Source organism: Arachis duranensis, chromosome 8 (assembly GCF_000817695.3).
Source record: "Arachis duranensis cultivar V14167 chromosome 8, aradu.V14167.gnm2.J7QH, whole genome shotgun sequence".
NCBI classification, from domain to species: domain Eukaryota; kingdom Viridiplantae; phylum Streptophyta; class Magnoliopsida; order Fabales; family Fabaceae; genus Arachis; species Arachis duranensis.
Genome location: NC_029779.3, coordinates 5,440,242 through 5,460,605, shown reverse-complemented (window position 1 = coordinate 5,460,605; position 20,364 = coordinate 5,440,242). Strand labels below are relative to the sequence as shown.

Sequence of the window (20,364 nt, the reverse complement as noted above, 5' to 3'; positions counted from 1 at the left end):
TTATAATAAAAGAAGCATTTTTTTGCAACAATGAACCTATAGTAGTAGTTAGGGGTGTTCATAGATTAGATCATATCCATATAAATCTACAGTATTGATTAGATCGTATCTATATAAATCTACAGTATTTATCTGTATCTGATCTGTAATTTGAGGATATGATATGATCTGTAAGATGATCGGATTGGATCGAATCGGATCCACACTTTAATCAGATAGAAGTAAATATGTTTAAAAAATTTAACAAAAAAATTATTGACTTTTTTTTATAAAAATAAAGTTTTTTAATATTTTTTATTTTATGGATATATTTGATATCTGATCCAAACATAAAAAGTGTGAATATCGAATTTGATCTAATAAGTTTACTGCGGATTGAATCAAAATTTCAGCCAAAGTTTAGTGTGGATTGGATCGAAATTTCAGCCATATCCCATCTGTAAACACCCCTAGCAATAATAACTAAAAAAATTTTAATGATTATATTTTTAACTAAGAGGAAGTGCCAAAAAAAAGTACTAAATACAAGAACATTTAATCAAATATTAAAAGAAAATTTTACTTTAAAACAGGACTATTTGATGTGACAATTGAAAATTTTTTTTACCTTATTTTTTTTTCAACTAAACACTTAAAACCCTAATATGAGTCACGGATACCTAAGTTAAAAAATCAAACTAAGTAAATTGAAACTTTAAAAATTAGATTAAAACTCGAATATAACTTCAAAACAGAACTTTAACTTATGTAGTGATTAATTTAAATGAGAATCAATTAAATCAAAATTCAACATAATTTTTATCAATGTTTTCAAATTTGAAATTTCTATACCAAAATTAACTAGGATTTTACTTTAAAACAAGAACATTTAATCAAATATTATTATTATTATTATTATTATTATTATTATTATTATTATTATTATGATAATTGTTTTATATATCACACAAATATAAACGTTTTTTTTTCTATGATCTTAAGAAAGGTTTTGTAAGTCCCTAACCTTGTTATCGATTTTTGTAGTGTTAGTCCTCATATTATCAATTTGATTCATATATAATTTAGATGATAAATTATTTGGTGACGTGCTTCCTTTTTTACTGTGATATACTTGTTTTTTTTTTTTTGGTGACTAAATAGAAAAGAAAGAAAAAAGAGACAAAACCAAATTAATTGGCTAGGGTCATATCTAAATCTATTAGATGTTGAAGCTCACTCCATGGTTGGCTCCAATTCAAATGAATGTCCGCGCCAGAAGTAGCTACTTTAGCCATACAATTTGCAACACTATTTGCATTCCTCTGAATTAAAAGAATAAAGAGTCTCCAATTCCAATTTATAACTTCCTGTATATGCTTTGCTAAATTTATTAACTATCCTGATAATTTTTTGTATTTTTATTTATATTTTAATTATAAATATAAATATAATTTAATTATATTATTTATGAAATATGACTATAGATGTAGATAAAATTTAGTTATATTACTTATATATAGTTTTATTGTATTATATTGCTTATAAAGTTAGATTATAATTATGACAATAGAATTATTCTTGTATTTTTATATGTGTGACTAATTGGTGGTGTTAAAATATTACTCTTAATTATAAACAAGGTTTATAATTTAAAAAATCAAAGACTCAATTAAAAAGATACGAAAAAAATGATGTTAAAATATTCTAACACCTTAAAATAAAAATATTCGAAATTAATTAAAAATTATTTAAAATTTAAACTCAATAAAAATTTGTATTCAGTGTGTTTTGTATTAAATATATTTAATAACCTATTATATCATATTGGTTGAAATTAGTTTTTATAATGTTAATCTTTTAATAACACTTTATTAGAAAAAACCATCTTTTCAGAATTTTTTAAAAATTAATTAATATTATATGTATTTTATTACATTACATCTTGTTATAAAAAATTTATTTATTTCTAATATTTATATTAAAAATAAAAATAAAATTTAAATTAGTAAATTTTAATCTATAATATAATAATAATATAGTAATTGTTTTATATATTATACGAATAAAAATTAATTATTTTTTATTTATAAAAATTTTAAGAGCTTGTTTTATATATATATATATATATTTTGATGAATGTGATATATTTTTTTATGTAAATAATCTTTTAAAAAAATTTAATAGTTAATCTATTACCTTTTTTATTTTAGTCCAAATTAAATGTTTTTTTATTGTTTTTTGGAAAGAAAATCTTTTGAAGAATTTAATAATATATGATGAGGAATACCGAATAAATTATACAAAAACCAATTAAAATACAACATGAAAACATCTTTAAAAAAAGACGTTTTAAGCGTCTTTATCTAAACGGCCTCCATACTATTAAACTTGGTATACACAGTATACATTAGTGTCTACCTGATTTATCAATGGCAGCTGCATACAAATAAATTAACATTAAGCTTTTCAACAGAAATCGATAAAATCAAAGACAAATTGTATGTTGTCTGTTGGATCTGACCTTATGAATCATGATGACGATTGAGTATGAGAAGCAGTAGCAGCAGCAGTTGTTGGCATACTAATCATATCATACTACTTGTACTTCATCAAAACTGCACGTGACGACAATGCTTGCAAGCCACAACCACCGCGGGAGGCGGCCGGCGGCTGGCCACTAATCGGCCACTTGAAAATCTTTAGTGGTTCGGATCAGCCACCTTATGTTACCCTGGGAACCATGGCAGACAAGTACGGACCAATATTCAGAATACGAATCGGCGTGCACCCTGCCATAGTTGTGAGTTCTTTAGAGCTAGCCAAAGAGTTATTCACAACGCACGATGCCATAATTTCTTCTCGTCCAAAATATACCGCCGCAAAAATCCTAGGACAAAACTATGCCAATTTCGGTTTCTGTGCCTACAACAATTACTGGCGCGAGATGCGAAAGATAACAGCCTCGGAGTTACTCTCCACTCGCCGGTTCGAGTTGCTTCGCGATATCAGAGATTCAGAGGTGGGGTATTCAATGAAAGAGATATACAGAACGTGGTTGGAGGAAAGAGAAGGCTCTAGAGGGTTGTTATTGGAGATGAATAAGTGGCTGGGAGATATGAACCTGAACGTGATTCTGAGGATGGTTGCGGGGAAGAGGTACTCAGCGAAGGGTGGCGATGAGCGGCAGGTGAGGCGGATCAGGTTGGCGTTCAGGGAGTTCTTTCGTCTTACTGGAGTGACGGTTGTTGGGGATGCGATTCCTGCTCTTAGGTGGTTTGATTTTGGTGGTAAAATAAAGGAGATGGAGAAGGCGGCTAAGGAAATGGACGAGATAGTTAGTGAGTGGATTGAAGAACATCGAGAGAACAGAGACTCTGGAGTGGCAAAAACAGAACAGGATTTTATTGATGTGTTGCTTTCTGTCCTTGATGGGGTTGATCTTGCTGGCTTTGATGCTGACACTGTCAACAAAGCTACTTGCTTGGTACGCATTTATTACCTAGCTCTGTTCTGTTATTTCCAATATCACCTTTGCTTGTTTGCTTCAAGGGATTGAAACTGATTCAATGACATAAAATGAAATTAACCAAGTTGATTATCCATTTACACCCATTGAAACAAGGAGCTAAAATCGAAAATGAATCCTTTTAATTTTTTTTTAACAATTGATGGAGTAAAGTGTGATATCTCATCCTTAATTTTATAAGTGGAACTAAGAAAAAATAAGAAAGACAACTCAATAAAGGATTAGAGATCACAATTTACTCTCTCAATTTTTTTTTAACTTTGAGAGGATCCATTCCCATGAAAATCGTTACTCAATTACCTAATATTTGAAAATAGTTGTATGTTCCTTCAACCTTAGATTAATATTGTTTTACTGCTACGTTTTTTCACACAATAAGAATGGCTGATAGATATAAACATGTGCTTAACGCTTTATTTTCTCATCATGCTGTGTAATTTTATTGTGAATAATTCCCTTCTACGTTTTATAAAAGCTAGCAGAGCCACACTTAGTTAAGTTGTATTAATTAGGGGCCAACCCTAGATATTAAATTAATTTATGTAGCGACAATAGTTGAATGTTCAAAAATAGTGATGTTATATTGTTATGGCTGCATTTTGCAGACGCTAATTGCAGGGGCAACGGACACAACAACAGTTACCATGACATGGACACTTTCGTTATTACTGAATAATCGCCACGTTTTGAAGAAGGTTCAAGATGAACTAGACGAGCAAGTAGGCAAGGAGAGACTAGTGAAGGAATCAGATATTAACAAACTAAAATACCTTGAAGCTGTGGTCAAAGAATCACTGCGATTGTACCCGGCTGGGCCACTATCAGGGCTTCGTATATTCACAGAGGACTGTACCTTAGGGGGTTACCATATCAAACAAGGCACACGATTGTTCTTGAATCTTTGGAAGCTTCACAGGGATCCTCGCGTATGGTTAAACCCATTGGAATTCAAGCCGGAGAGGTTCATAAGCACGCACAGGGATGTGGATGTGAAGGGTCAGCATTTCGAGCTTCTTCCGTTTGGTGGCGGAAGAAGGTCGTGTCCTGGCATAACATTTGGGCTTCAAATGACGAAGTTGGCCTTAGCTGCATTTTTGCATGCATTTGAGATCACAACTCCCTCAGATGCTCCTGTTGATATGAGTGCTACGTATGGACTCACAATCATCAAAACCACACCGCTTGAGGTTTTCGCCAAACCTCGTTTATCCCCTTCTGTTTTATCATTGAACACCCTTGCATGAATAATGAATTTGCATATTTATTTTTTGTGGTGCCTGCTTGTACTTGACTTGACTACTGCTACCTTTTGGACCTGGTTTGTGCTTAGAACTTCATGGTTAGTTCATGCTACCATCTTATTTAAGTACTATATCTGTGTTAACTATAAATGAAGAGATAAGAAACTCAAAAGATCTATACACCGCATACATTAAATTCCTTGTCTTTTCAGTTGAAGCTAAGTTTTTTTTTTTTTGTTTACCCAAACGGTATCCCCCAACCCGACAGGTTAAGAACTAATCCGTCGCATATCTGAGCTCCATTTAAGAGTCTATCGCTGACCAATGGGTTGCTGACCACTCGACCAACCCAAGTTAGTTCAGTTGAAGCTAAGTTACTTGCCATGTATTCAACGCAACCAAGTATTCGTTAGTTTTCAAAATTAGTTATATTTTTTAAAAAAAAGTAATAGCTATAAGTAAACAAATATATATGTAAATCCACCGCTATAAATTTTCTTTTTTTGATTATATACCATTTTCGATGACTCAATCGTGAATTTATAGTGCCTATAATTTGATGTCTAATTTTTCTCTAACTTTTTTTTATGACAAAATTTGAATATTTAATAATTATCTATTTTTATACTTTTAAAATTAAATATTAATTTTTAATATTTTTTAATAAGTTAAACAAACACTTTTAAACATTATAGCAACCACCTTATTATTATATTATATAATAATATTAAGTAAAAATCTTAAAACTACCGATTTTTAATAAATTTAACCAGCATAAACACTAAATTATCTTTAACAAATAATTTTTATTAATTTATGTGTGCATATTTTGATACATAAGTGTTAACTATGTTAATTTATGTGTGTAAATTTTAGTAAATATAGAAAAAGTCTAGAAGGATAGCATTTTTATTAAAATTTGGCTAGCACTTAACCAACAAAAGAAAAATGAATAATCTCATATTATTAGATATAATCTCATACCATTAAAAATACTAATAATAGCTAATTAATAGCTACAAATTACAAAATTTACTGGCTCCCTAACACTCCTGGTAAATATATAGGATGATAGGTACAAACTATTATTAGCTAAATTTTTACCAAAAAATAATAATATTTACTAATTATATAAGATTTTGATAATATTAAATTAATATTTTATTAATTATAATAAAAAATAAAAATTAATATTTTCAACTAATGTTAAGTGACTTGTTCTCTCCCTTTCTTTTTCGCTTTTATCCTTTTATTAGCTAAACAATAATTTAATTGGCACAAAAAAAAACCTAAATTGATTTCCTACTTAAGAATATCTTAAAGTTAATTTGACTAATCATGAAAATTTTAAAGTACACGAATGTTACTCAATTCAATGAAAAATATTAAGAGAATATTTTTAATTAAAAAAAGTAGAACATACAATTTAATTAATATTAATTTAAATATAAGGTAAAATACACGAAAAAATATTGATAATTTATCATTTCCGAATTTTAATATATTTTTAGAAATATTTGATAATAAAAAAATATTAGTAAAAAATTACCAAAATTTATTACTTTCAATTTTATTTAATACTGTACGGTATCCTTTAACATCGGACGAACCACGTTATACTTCAACACGATAACCCACATTCGAAAAATAACATAACGTTATCCTAACAAACCACTCCCCATGATCTTGTCCAAAAATCAGCCACGAAGATCACAGCTCAAACCAATGACCTATTCAACACCAATCAAATCTATAAAACAAGCATAAGGTCGACTAGGGCCGGCAGATAAAAAAAATAACCCACTGATCATATACTCATTTTTTATAAGTGATTCATTATTGACTTGAGCGTCGAAGTCTTTTTTGTAGGTATCACACTTGGGTCTGAGTTCACGAGAATATTCTCAATTTAGTTCCAGCTGTCAGGATCTCCTAGATTAACACAAGACTGACGTATAGCTCGAAAAGAGTATCCTTGCCAGAACATTTGGCGCCCACCGTGTAGCCCCGCCTCGCTTTTAGTTTTTTGACCTAACGCTACTATATCCGCCTTGTACTTTCTTTTCTTTTCATAAGCGGAAGAATGACGGACCATTCAGTGACCCCCTAGGCCAATCAGACCAATACTGAACTCTTGGCTGCTAATGCTACTCTACAAGCAGAAAACCAACTAATGGCCAAATTGTTGGCAATAATGCAGAACAATGACGAAAAAAAGAACGATGATAAGAAGGCAGACACTGATCAACACGAGGAACGTCAATCAGAATCAAATGCGAAGACAGAGGAGATACCTCCCAAGATAGGAAGACGACGAACTAACCCTTTCTCAGAAGAAATAATGAGTTTTAAAATACCTAAAAATTTTACACTTCCCATGACTTTAACGCCGTACAAGGAGATCGGAGATCCTAAAGTCCATGTCACGAAATTTGAATCTATGATGTTTCTCAATAGTGACTCCGATTTCATCTTGTGCCGATCTTTTCCAACCTTTTTGGATGGAGCTGCTTTATTATAGTTTTCTAACTTACCTGCAGGTTCAATATCAAGCTTTGAAGAATTCGCCAAATTGTTCATAAACCACTTCGCAGCATCCAAAAGCTATGTGCGAGATTCAGATTATCTCAGTACAATCAAGCAAGGACAACATGAGAGTTTAAAGGACTACATGACACGGTTCACAATGGCAGCCATGGAAATCCCAGACCTCAACCCGAAAGTACAATTGCACACAATAAAAAATGGCCTTCGACCTGGGAAATTATAGGAAGCAATAACTGTCGCAAAGCCGAAGACATTAGAGGAGTTCAGAGAAAAAGTAACTGGACAAATTGAAATCGAAGAATTACATGAAGCTCGGAGAAACAAAAGACTATTGCCTCGGAAGGAGGAGGAAAAACCTACCAAATCTCAAAACAAAGATCTCAAAAAGCCTTTCAAATTAACACCAAAGTTCTACTCATACACCAAGTTCAACACCAAAAGAGAGGACATCATCAAAGAAATACTACACAATAAACTAATCAAACTACCAAGCAAAGCACGGACATACCAGGATCAAAAGTATGTAGATAGGAGCAAGCATTGCGCATTTCACCAGAAATACGGCCACACCACTGACGAATGCGTAGTATCCAAAGACTTATTAGAGAGGCTAGCAAGACAAGGCCTATTGGATAAATACGTAACTTCCAGAAGCCAGAAAGAAGCAAGGGACACTAACAAGCCGAGCTAGAGCTCAGACCAGAAAGAAAAGGGAGCCTGGTATGGACCAGTTGAAACTCCTGCATCTAATGGAGTAATAAACTACATCTTAGGCGGTTTTGTAGGAGGAGGAGCAACCAGCACAGCGAGAAAAGGAATTATAGAACCATGATGGCAATAGATGGGTCTCGGCAACGGACTCAAACCTCAGCAACAGCAGCCCAAATCACTTTCGGCGCATCCGACCTAAAGTCGCAATGCCCAAATCTGAAAGACCTAGTAGTAATCTTAATACAAATGGGAGAATTAACAGTAAAAAAGGTTCTGCTCGATCCAGGGAGTAGTGCCGATGTCTTATTCTATTCCACCTTCAAGAAGATGCAAGTCAATGACAAAGCACTACAACCACGACTCGGAGAATTGGTAGGGTTCTCTGGGGAAAAGGTCCCCGTATCAGGTTATGTATGGTTGAGAACAACGTTGGGCGAGTCTCCGAACTCAAAAACCCTCGATATTCAATTCTTAGTAGTAGATTGTGCAAACCCTTATAATGTCATTTTGGGACGTCCGTCCTTTAATTCTTTCAGAGTTATTATCTCTACTATTCACGTTTGTGTTAAGTTTCTTGTGCAGGATAACGTAATAACAACAGTCCACGCAGACCTCAAGGAAGCTAGGCAATGTTATAATGCGGGTTTAAAAGTCACCGCAAACGAGACTATTACAATGATCCATTACATTTACAACTCGGAAAGCATTCCAACTTTGACTGAGCTAGATCCGAGAGAAAGCAATAACTGCCCAGCCCCAACGGACGACTTAGAAAAGGTACAACTTGGGAATCCATACCAAATTACTAACATCGGCTCCATCTTCTCTGCAGGTACAAAACAAAATCTGATTGAGACATTAAAGTGCAACATCGACTTGTTTGCATGGATGCCAGCCGACATGCCAGAGATTGATCCGAACTTCATATGCCACAAGCTAGTAGTCAATCCTAATGCCCGACCTATAAGGCAAAAGAAACGAAATTTAGGTGCAGAAAGAAAAAGCGCAGCAATAGCAGAAACACAGAAATTACTTGATGCAGGTTTTATCCGAGAACCTCATTTTTCATTGTGGCTAGCAAATGTCGTAATGATTAAGAAAAGCTCGGGAAAGTGGCGTATGCGCGTGGACTTCACTAACTTAAACAAGGTCTGTCCAAAGGATTCCTACCCACTACTGAATATTAACAAATTGGTAGACGACATCTCAGGATATATCAAGTGCTCAGTTTCATGGATGCCTATTCTGGTTATAATAAGACACAAATGCACCCTAATGATGAAGAAAAAACAGCATTTGAAACGGACCAAGGTAATTTTTGCTATAAAGTCATGCCTTTTTGGCTAAAAAATATAGGAGCAACCTGTCAGAGACTAATGGACAAGGTCTTCAAATATCAAATCGGCCGGAACATTGGAATATAGGTTGACGACATGGTGGTCAAATTGATCTCGGAACAACAACATGAGGCCGATCTCAATGAAGTATTTCATCAACTCCGAAATTACAATATGAGGCTAAACCCAAAAAAATGTGCATTTGGAGTACATGGAGGCAAATTCCTTGGGTTCTTACTGACAAATAGGGAAATAGAAGCCAACCCCGACAAATGTCATGCCTTGATAAGTATGCAATCACCTCGATCAATCAAAGAAGTGCAGCAACTTATAGGATGCCTAGCAGCTTTGTCCCGATTCTTACCTGCAATAGCGGCCAAGTCATATCACTTCTTCAACACCTTGAGGAAGGCTAAAAAGTTTCTCTGGACAGACGTATGTGAAAAAGCCTTCGTCGAATTAAAAAATCTGCTTAGTTCACCCCCTATTCTCAAGAAGCCACAACAAGGTAAACCACTTTTTTTGTATTTCTTTCAATTTCAACTAACACAGTCAGCGCCGTGCTTATAACAGAAACAGAGAAAGAACAACACCTAGTATACTTTGTGAGTAAAGTATTACAAAATGCCAAAACAAGGTACTCGACCATTGAAAAATTAGCATTTGGTCTGGTCATCATAGCTCGGTCTCTATGACACTATTTTCAAACACATCGGATAATAGTTCGACGAGAATATTATCCAAACCAGACCTAGCAGGGCGACTTACAAAATGGGCAATAGAGCTCTCGGAATTTGACTTCTCTTATGAATCACGAGGATCTCCCAAAATACAAGCACTTGCCAACTTTGTATCAGAATTCACCAACCTTGAAGAACCAATCAAAACATGGGAGTTGTATGTAGATGGTGCATCAAATGAAAGTGGATGTGGAGCTTGGATCCTGCTAAAGGACAACGCTGGAGTCTAAGCCGAACAATCAATCAAATTCCTATTTCAAGCAACCAATAACCAAGTCGAATATGAAGCACTCTTAGCAGACCTCCGGTTGGCAAAAGAAATAGAAATAGAAAATCTAAAGGTATACTGTGACTCCCTCCTCGTAGTACAACAGGTAACCGATCAATTTCAGGTACGAGATCAACTCCTAGAAAAGTATCTAACTTTGGAAAAAAGTTATGATACAACATTTTCAAAATTTTGAAATATCACATGTACCTAGAGAACAAAACTGTAGGGCTGATATTTTATCTAAATTAGCTACATACAGGGTAATTGATGCACATGATAAATTATATCACCTGACACTAATAGAACCAAGTTCAGAAATCAAATCTGTTTTAAGTATATCATAGGAAGAAGACTGGCGAAGCCCATTCATTTGCTATTTAAGAATTGGGGCAATACCAGAGGAAGAAAATTCGAGGTCATTCAGATATAAAGCAAGCCATTACACCATGATGGGAACTGACCTATACAAATGGGGCATCTCTAGGCCATTACTAAAATGCCTTGGCTAAGAAGATGCAGCGAATGCCATTGCCAAAGTCCATGATGGTATCTGTGGACATCACACCAGAGGTAGAAGCTTGGCCATAACAATCCTACGAGCAGGATACTACTGGCCGAAGCTAAGAGAAGACTGCAGAAATAAGGTACAAAAGTGTGATGCATGTCAAAAGTGCGCACCGCTCATTCACAACCTGGCCGAATTGTTACACAACTCAGATGTCAGCTGGCCATTTCACAAATGGGACATGGATATACTCGGACTGTTACCAGTCTAACCAGGACAGGTAACGTTTCTTTTGGTAGCCATTGATTATTCCACAAAATGGATAGAAGCGAAATCACTTGCGAAAATAACGTCGAAAAAGGTACAAAATTTTATTTGGAAATCAATTATATGTAGATTTGGTTTACCTAGAGAAATCGTCTTCGATAACGGTAGGCAATTCACAAATAAGAAAATTGAGTCATACTTAACTGATCTGCATATCTAACATCATTGCCGAGCACCCACAAAGTAATGGGCTCCCGGAGGCGGCTAACAAAGTTATTTTGCAGGCATTAAAAAAATCTAACAGATGCTAAAGGACGTTGGGCAGAACTCATACCAGAAGTACTAAGGGAGCTATAACACAACACCATAGTCCACGATAAAAGAAAACCCGTTCCAACTAGTTTACGGAACAGACTGCATGATTCCCATGGAAGTCAGCCAAGGATCTACTCAGACTGAGCACTTTGACAAACAGGCCAACACGAAAGCTAGATCAGCCGAGCTAGATCTAATAGGAGATGAGCGATGCTTAACAGAACTCAGACAAAGAGCCATGCAGGCAGCTATGCAAAAGCAATATAACAAAAGAGTACGACTGAGAACTCTAAGAGAAGGAGACTTAGTGCTAAGGCAAATCGAAGAAGTTTGGAAACCACCAGGACATGAAAAACTAGCTGCTAACTGGGAAGGTCCTTTCCGAGTTTCCAAAGTCATCGGAAAAGGAGCATATTCCCTCGAAACGTTGGAAGGAATGGCTCTCCCCAACACTTGAAATATTTCATCTCTAAAGATCTATCATAGTTAACATCTTATTGTAAAAAGTGGAGTGGGAAGATACTCTTTTTTCTGGTCACAAGGTTTTTCCTTGAGGAGGATTTTACTCGGCGGTTTTAACGAGGCCAACCACCCCACGCCTCTCAACAACCGAGAGGTCTTTTTCACATTCAAAAATCTAATCATCTTTTTCTTCCTGATTACTATACTGAATTTGTCCTTTGACAACATCAAACTAACAAAACATAAGTTGGAATATCACATTCATAGATATGCAGCAACTATTCAGAGCATTCATAAAGTCAAAACCGACACAACACGTCGACAAAATCAGTTTCAAAAAATAATCATCTTAATCATCGGCTGCCAAACAACAGTACCAAATGAACACAATACTAAATTTCAAAATTATAAAATATTAACAAAATTCTTCAGGAGGGCGGAGGAATATTGTCAGCATGACCTTTGCCCGGCTCATTTTCCACAAGCTGACCACCAATCACAATCATCATCTCATCAAGCTTTCCAACGTCAAATTCGGGAGAAAACAGAGCAACTTGGCTAACAGCACAAACAAATCCCGCAGCAAACATCTCAAGACCCTTATCCTCCATCTCATGAATTCGAGATGTCATTCACCTTTTGTCTTTTCATTCTTCTTAATCTCGGCCTGGAGAAGACAGATTTGATCCTGAAGCTTAACAATTTCCTCTTCCTCACTTTTTATCTTTGCAGTTACGTCAACAATGACATCGTCCTTCTCCTTCAAGGTCTTCTCCAAGCTAACCACCTTGTTCGTAGCAATCTACTGCTCCGCTCCTAGCAATTCGGTCGCACGACCAATGCATAACAGACACGAAGCCATAATCTACATAACAACTAATCAATGACAAGTCCAGATATAAAATAAATAACAAAAATCAAAATTAGCTAACCTAGATAAATTTTCCAATTCCTTCTACGCTAGTTCACCGAGTCAGCTGCATGTTTCTAGGATAATGGGAAATTCGGTCGGCCAGCTCATCAATAGGAAACTGGTCGCTCCAGAGAGACTGAGGGTTCACCCCATCAATAAACCTGTGCAGCTTCTTCTGTCTCTTAAAAACCGACCTCTTACCAACAACAACTTCCATACCTTCCTTGGATATAACTTTCAAAGACTTGTCTGACTCATCCCTCCTCCTTTTTAAAGAAACAGAATGCTAAGCAGCAGAATGAGAAGCGTCCCCATCGGCTTGTTTAACCAACCTGGAACCACTACCAACCTTTTCCGACTCAAATCGAACTGGAGCGAGAAGTTTTAAGATGAGGAACTCGGCTGCCTACAAGAAACAACAACAAAACATCAGCAATTAGAAATCCTCGAAACCAAAAACACATGACTATGATTGCCTATATATGTTTTCAAACTCTCTTTATCATTTTCCTTCTCAAAATGTAGCATATCCGGAATGGATAAGCATTCGCCAGCAGCAAAATTTTCTGTGAGAAAGTGTAGAAAAATGTCTTCCTCCTCACTCCTCTCATCAGCCTCAAGAATTTGCATTCTCTCCGAACACCAATATAGATGATACTTCTCTATTAGTTCATCGTCTAAATAAAAAGGATATTTGATTTCCAAAGATCGAACCTTTACAAACAAAGACTTGAAGTTCTTAAATGAAGACTTGTACAAAAGAAAAACAGAACATCTGGAGAAACTATTAAGAAAAACCCAAAGGCCTTTCCGCACCCCCTTTGATTAAAATAAAGAAAAGAAAACATTAAGAGAACAGGAAAACTCAAGAAATTCCATCAAGCACTCATACGCACGCAGAAACACCCAGGAATTACGGTGCAATTGTGATGGAGCATAGTTTAACTGCGTCAAGACTTTGCACTCAAAGTTAGAAAAGGTGAATTTCACATGCAACTCAGTAAAACAAGGAGTATACATATAGAAATACTCCCAATCACCCCTCCTTTCGCAGACCCTTGCCTCACTAGTATAAGGGAGAAGCTCAATGCAAACCCCTGACCCCTCCCTAGCAAGCTTTAGAGCTTTTAGCTCACAAAGCGACTTCACATCACAATATGATGACGCACGAGTTTTCACATCAACGTGAACCTAATGATAGGAATTCTGCTTATTCACTTCAACTACTTTAACCTTGTCTTTTTCCTTTTTCCTAACAATCTTTTTGAAAGAGATTGAGACAAAGAAAGGGACAGGAAGAGGGAAAGACAAACCTTTCGAAGACATGTCCTTTTTCAATTAAGCAAAAATAGCTTCAAGTCGTGCATTGTGTTTCTTCCCAATGAGAAAACGAAAAAAATATTTAATTACAATCCACTAATTTAGTGGGAAGTTAACAATTAAAACTGTTCACATGTCCAAGGCAAACGGTCTGTATTCCAATAGGCAAAGCAAAATATTTCAGCCCAATTAACAAGGTAAACACTCAAAACCTATTTTTTATTTTTAAACCCGTTACACATCTAAGTAAAAATCATAAATCCCAAACTTGAAGTAGTAACAACGTGCGTTGAGTTTGGGGCTACACACTTGTCATTAAACACTGAGGTATAACTATACAGGGTAAGCTCAACTTGCTAAAACTGCGTTTTCCAAGTCAAAGTTTGGGAGATGTGTACGGTATCCCTTTAACATTGGACGAACCGCGTTATACCTCGACACGATAACCCACATTTGAAAAATAACATAACGTTATCCTAATAAATTACTCCCCATGATCTTACCCAAAAGTCAGTCACGAAGATCACGGCTCAAACCAACGACCTATTCAACACCAATCAATTTTATAAAATGAGCATAAGGTCGACTAGGGCCAGCAGATAAAAGAAACAACCCACTGATCATATATTCATTTTTTATAAGTGATTCTTTATTGACTTGAGTGTCGTAATTCTTTTTGCAGGTACCACACTTGCATCTGAGTTCACGAGGATATTTTCGGTTTAGTTCGAGCCCTCAGGATCCCCTAGATTAACACAAAACCGACGTATAATTCGAAAAAAGTATTCTTCTGAGAACAAATACATTCTACAATAAATAAATATTCAATAAAATAAATTTAGATTTTTTTTCTTCTTAACACTAACCACTTTATGATGGGATGAAAAGAAAGTAAAAATGGCTTATCCAAAACCAAAACATAGTAAGTCAATGCACATGCTCTTTAGTGTTTTCATTTTGCACGTTCCTTAAGATTTTCTTTTTTCTTTATTGTCAAATAGACAAACGAGGAAAAAGATCTAATAAGGGCATAAGGTTAAGGGGTAGTTGTGGTAGGTTGCAGAGCAATGGCTTCTGTGGCCCCTTCAGTTCTGAGTTGCTTAAGCATTACCAATAATCTAGTAATGATTGCTCTCGTTTTTCTAATCTTAGTTGTTCCGCTATTCTTTCTTTTGCGAAGCTCCAAAGTCGGCCGCCGCCGAGGAGGCAAAGAGCCACCGCTGGCGACGGGAGCATGGCCCATAATAGGCCATCTCTGGCTCTTCACCCGTTCCCAGCAACCACAGATAACTCTAGGCGCCATGGCCGACAAATACGGAGCCATATTCAGGATCAAGATCGGATCACAACGTGCTGTGGTCATCAACAACTGGAAAACCGCTAAGGAATGCTTCACCACCAACGACATCGCCCTGTCATCGCGGCCAAGGGTCGTCGCCGTCGAACACCTTACCTATAACCAAGCCATAGTGTCGTTCGCCCCTTATGGCCATTATTGGCGCGAGATGCGAAGGATTACCAACCAGGAATTGCTCTCCACTCGCCGAATCGAGTTATCACGCCACCTTCGTGTCTCCGAGTTAGAAGCCAGCATCAAAGCGCTCTACAAACTCTGGGCTGAGAAACACAACAACAACAACGACAACGACGCCTCCTCCTCGGGCTATGTTGCGGTGGAGATGAAGAAGTGGTTTGGAGAGTTGATGCTCAGTATGGTTCTTAGAGTGGTGGCGGGTAAACGATATTTTGGTGGTTCTGATGAGGAGGAAGCACAGCGGTTCTTGAAAACCATGAGAGAATTCATGCGGCAGTTGGGGTTGGTTGTGGTGGGTGACGCTGTTCCCTGGCTTCGGTGGCTGGATTTGGGTGGGCACGAGAAAGCCATGAAAAAGACCGCTAAGGAGATGGACGCCATTATGGTGGAGTGGTTAGAGGAGCATCGCCGGAAAAGAGCTAATTCTGATCAGGATGGTGGCGATCAAGACTTCATGGACGTCATGCTCTCAATTCTTGATGGTACTCAACTTGCTGGATTTGATTCCGATACTGTCATCAAAGCCACCACTTGGGTATGTATATATATAGTATATGGTGGACTCAAGTGTTTTTCAAGTAATGTAGTTATAGTCAATTGTACCTAAATTGATCAACAATATAATATGTTATATTATATTAGTTAATTAATTTGGTTAGTCTTTTATTATGGTCCCTAATCGAACTGACAAATACTATGTGTGAATTACAACTTCTAATTATTACTTGAAAAAATATTACTGTTTTGTTAATCAAAGAACACGTTTTCCTCTGAAAATTATTGTGCGTTGCAGATTCTGATGGGAGGATCGATTGACACCACTTCAGGAACTCTTATATGGATATTATCTTGTATGTTGAACAATACAGGCACAATAGAACAAGCACAAAAGGAGTTGAACATCTATGTTGGTAAAGACAGACTTGTAAACGAAACAGACATAAGTAAGTTGGTGTACATTCAAGCCATCGTTAAAGAGACATTAAGGTTATACCCTACAGCAATTTTCTCAGGACCTCGTGAGTTTGCGGATGATTGCTATGTTAATGGCTACTACATTTCAAAAGGAACGCAACTAATCACAAATTTATGGAAGATTCACACGGATCCTAGCATTTGGTCTGACCCATTGGAATTTAAGCCAGAGAGGTTCCTTACCACTCACAAAGATGTTGATGTTAGAGGTAACCACTTTGAGTTGATCCCATTTGGAAGTGGGAGAAGAATGCGTCCCGGACTATCATTTGCCCTTCCCATGATTCATCTAACTTTGGCTACTTTCTTGCAATCCTTTGAAATTTCAAGGCCATCTGATGAACCCATTGATATGACTGAAATATTTGGCCTCACAACTATGAAAGCTACTCCCCTTGATGTTCTCATCAAGCCACGTCTTTCTTCTAGGCTCTACGGTTTATCTTGATATATTTTATTTTATTCAAAAATATTATTTGTACAGAAATTAAATTAATCATTAAAATTAATTATTATATATTTATGTATAATATATATTATTTTTAATATATATTTTATATTTTAATATATATTTTATACTAATAATAAATTTTAATAGTTGATTTTAATCATTTTGTATTAATAATAAATTTTAATATACATTTTTGATATATTTTATTAGGTAAATTTTAATATGATTATGTTTATGGTGATTATTTTTTTTTATGATCGAAAAAGCTTAACATAAGAAAAATCAGAGAATCCAAGCACAAAGAACCAAGAAGCTAGTTAACTAAATGATATTTTATGGTAACTATGTTTATGGTAATAATGGTGATTATGCAAGTGTTTTAAAAATTAAAATTATATATATTTTTTATTTTGGTAACATTTTTTTTAGCAACACTTTTTAAAAAATATTGATTAGGGATTATAATAAAAGATTAACCAAATTTTAAAAAATATTGATTAGGGATCATTCTTTGATGCATTAGCATCTAAAGAATCATTATCAGGACTTTTGATATTAAAAAAATTATTATAAAGTATAGTCCTCTAATGTGGTATAAGAATTAAAACTTAAATTTTTTAGAATCAGAAATAACAAGTAGTTATACAATATAAAAGAGACTAACTATGATTGACGAGCCGTCAGTAGCCACGCGTTCGTCTCAGAAAACTCTACAAAATTCACTGAACAATTTGGTAAGAAAATTAAAAATTTGTGCCCAGTTCTTACCCTTTCAGTTTCCTAATTTGGGTATTATATGTTTGAGAGAATTTGTGTTTTTGGTGATATATATTAGGTGTGAATGAACTTTGAAAAATCATTGGGTCGGTTTTGTCCCAATTGTTCATAGGTAATGTGAGAAGCCTCTAACTCTTGTGAAATTATTGAATTAATAAGCTTTGGCATTGATTATAATGATATAATATGGAAATAGATTGAATTATATTGATTTGAAGTCCAAATTGGTGGTTGAGTTATTGATTTGAACCTTGGAGGTTGGAACCCGATTTTGGTGTGGTATTGATGAAGTGAAAGCTTGAGGAACGGTGGAATTGGAGGTGTTCTGAACTTAGGGAAGAATCGACCAAGGTATGGTTTTGGTTTATCGTAGATAATATATAATATAACATGAAAACTTAGGTTAGATGACCGTAGGATAGGTTGAACTATGTGAACTTATTGAAGTTTAGTGATTTAGTGGATATGTTGAGTTTAATTATGTAAATGTGTGATAATTGATGATTGTAGTGATTGATGAGGAATGATGAATGTTTATGAAATGTGCTCTGAGGCATTGATGAATTGTGTTGTTGGTGACTATTGACGGTTGGGTGTAAATTGATAAAAGTGAGTATTGAAATGTTATGGAAGGGATAAAATGGTTATGGAATTGCTTTGAGTATATTTGATGTTATTTGAGGGGTAAAACTTTGGTTGAAATTGAGAATTTGGAAAAAAAAAAAAAAGAAGTTTTGAACTCTTTTACTAAACATAAATTTTTAATAAATTTCAGCTGACCATACCTTGAGATTTGGATTTTGGATTTGAAAAAAAATTGTTTCAAATTAAAAATAATTTCAAGATCTTTAAAATGGTATAAAGTTTTTGAAAATTGGAATTTTGTAGAAGAAGTTATGGGCGTCGAAAGTTAAGTGCCGAAAATTGAATTTTTTCCTAAGTTGCAGAAAACCAGGATTTCTGGTGTGCGTGCGTACGCACACATGTGTGAGGGGGTGTGTGTATGTACACCCTAAGGATTTTCAAGTTGTGCGTACGCACAAGTCAGGGAGTGGATTTACGCGTGAGGGGGTGTGTGTATGTACACCCTGAGGATTTGCAAGTTGTGCGTACGCACACTATGATGCATACGCACAAGCTGGGAAGTTCTTCTGGTGCGTATGTACGCACAACAATGATGCGCACGCTAAGCGCTATTTTTCACACAAAATTCTGTTTTTCCTATTTGATCTTCTCAACAAGCTTGTAAACCTTCACAACTACTGTTTTCATAAAAATTCACCATTTTGAAACTATCAACCATTCCTCTAATTTTTTAAATCTCTGAAAACTCTGTTTAAGGTTCGATAGCTAGGTTTTATGCTACGAAATAGGAGTAAGGGTGTTGATGGGGTTGGTTTTGGTATCAAAAGAGATTTGATAAGTAAATGATTAATTCGATGAGATGATGATGAATAAGTTTGATTGAAATGATAATAACATATTATGATTGAAATATATGTGACCGGGTAAGATGCAGTGCATTGTCCACTTGCTCCGGATAAAAGATGAGGAAGTTGAATGAGTGATAAGTGTGACGGGTACTATATTCCAAGAGTGTGTTAAGCGTTATATCTCTGATAGATGGTGACTGGTGAATGGAATTGTGATCATCAACAATGGCGCCAATAAACTTGGTAGCGCTCTCAAACATGAATCACACTTTGTCACAACTGCGCACTGGTGGACGAAATTGTGATCACTATTCTTCGAATTGTTTTTATTGTGGAATTATGGAATTTAAGAATTTGGCACGAGTGGACACAACTCCGTTCAACTAGCCAGCAAGTGTACTGGGTCGTCCAAGTAATAAACCTTACGTGAGTAAGGGTCGATCCCACAGAGATTGTTGGTATGAAGCAAGCTATGGTCACCTTGCAAATCTCAGTCAGGCAGATTAAATTGGTTTATGGGTGTCGAAAATAAAAATAAGAAAATAAATTATAAAAAGGATAGAAGACTTATGCAGATTCATTGGTGGGAATTTCAGATAAGCGAATGGAGATGCTGCATGGCTCAAGGACGCCTGCTCTCCTACTGCTTCTACTCAATCCTTCTTACTCCTTTCCATGGCAAGCTTTGTATAGGGGTTCACCATCAGCGGTGGCTACTTTCAATCCTCTCGGGAAAATGATCCTATGCGGCTGTCACTCGCACGGCTAATCGTCTGGAGGCATCACCCATGGCTAATGACTACATCCCATCCTCGCAGTGAAAACTAATGCTCACGCACTCTGTCACAGTACGGCTAATCACTGGTTGGTTCCCGCTCCTACTGGAATAGAATCCCTTGATTCTTTTGCGTCTGTCACTAACGCCCAGCACTTGCAAGTTTGAAGCACGTCACAGTCATTCATTACCGGAATCCTACTCGGAATACCACAGACAAGGTGAGACTTTCCGGATCCTCATAAATGCCGCCATCTATCTAGCTTATACCACGAAGATTCTGTT

General features: G+C 35.7%; 3 protein-coding genes across 4 annotated transcripts in view; all 3 read left to right on the top strand.

Annotated features, from left to right (window-relative positions):
• The window catches only part of LOC107460439 (cytochrome P450 CYP82D47), a 40,137-nt gene extending 35,286 nt beyond the window's left edge, over positions 1 to 4,851 (top strand). Inside the window, exons 1-2 of one of the 2 annotated variants that reach the window (XM_016078805.3) lie at positions 2,400 to 3,463; positions 4,111 to 4,851. In XM_016078805.3, coding sequence (XP_015934291.1) covers positions 2,720 to 3,463; positions 4,111 to 4,749 — 1,383 coding nt within the window. In that variant the 5' untranslated portion in view covers positions 2,400 to 2,719 and the 3' untranslated portion in view covers positions 4,750 to 4,851. Of the gene's footprint in view, positions 1 to 2,399; positions 3,464 to 4,110 lie in introns of those variants that run through there. The other variant, XM_052253490.1, reaches the window with a different exon arrangement.
• A 3,270-nt stretch (positions 4,852 to 8,121) lies between these two features.
• On the top strand, positions 8,122 to 10,311 carry LOC107460361 (uncharacterized). Its single transcript, XM_016078716.1, has 3 exons — positions 8,122 to 9,315; positions 9,429 to 9,849; positions 10,091 to 10,311. The coding sequence occupies exons 1-3, from the start codon at positions 8,122 to 8,124 to the stop codon at positions 10,309 to 10,311; spliced, it is 1,836 nt and encodes a 611-aa protein (XP_015934202.1).
• Positions 10,312 to 15,116: 4,805 nt separating this feature from the next.
• LOC107460432 (cytochrome P450 CYP82D47) lies at positions 15,117 to 17,135 on the top strand. The gene is made up of 2 exons (XM_016078798.3): positions 15,117 to 16,203; positions 16,462 to 17,135. The coding sequence occupies exons 1-2, from the start codon at positions 15,202 to 15,204 to the stop codon at positions 17,089 to 17,091; spliced, it is 1,632 nt and encodes a 543-aa protein (XP_015934284.1). The 5' UTR covers positions 15,117 to 15,201; the 3' UTR covers positions 17,092 to 17,135.
• Positions 17,136 to 20,364: the final 3,229 nt, after the last annotated feature.

Coding starts and splice junctions, on each gene's coding strand:
- LOC107460361 (XM_016078716.1), top strand. CDS start 8,122: ATGATGGCAATAGATGGGTCTCGGCAACGGACTCAAACCTCAGCAACA. Junction 9,316..9,428: donor AGCATTTGAAACGGACCAAG/GTAATTTTTGCT, acceptor ATTGGAATATAG/GTTGACGACATGGTGGTCAA. Junction 9,850..10,090: donor TCTCAAGAAGCCACAACAAG/GTAAACCACTTT, acceptor TATCCAAACCAG/ACCTAGCAGGGCGACTTACA.
- LOC107460432 (XM_016078798.3), top strand. CDS start 15,202: ATGGCTTCTGTGGCCCCTTCAGTTCTGAGTTGCTTAAGCATTACCAAT. Junction 16,204..16,461: donor TCATCAAAGCCACCACTTGG/GTATGTATATAT, acceptor TGTGCGTTGCAG/ATTCTGATGGGAGGATCGAT.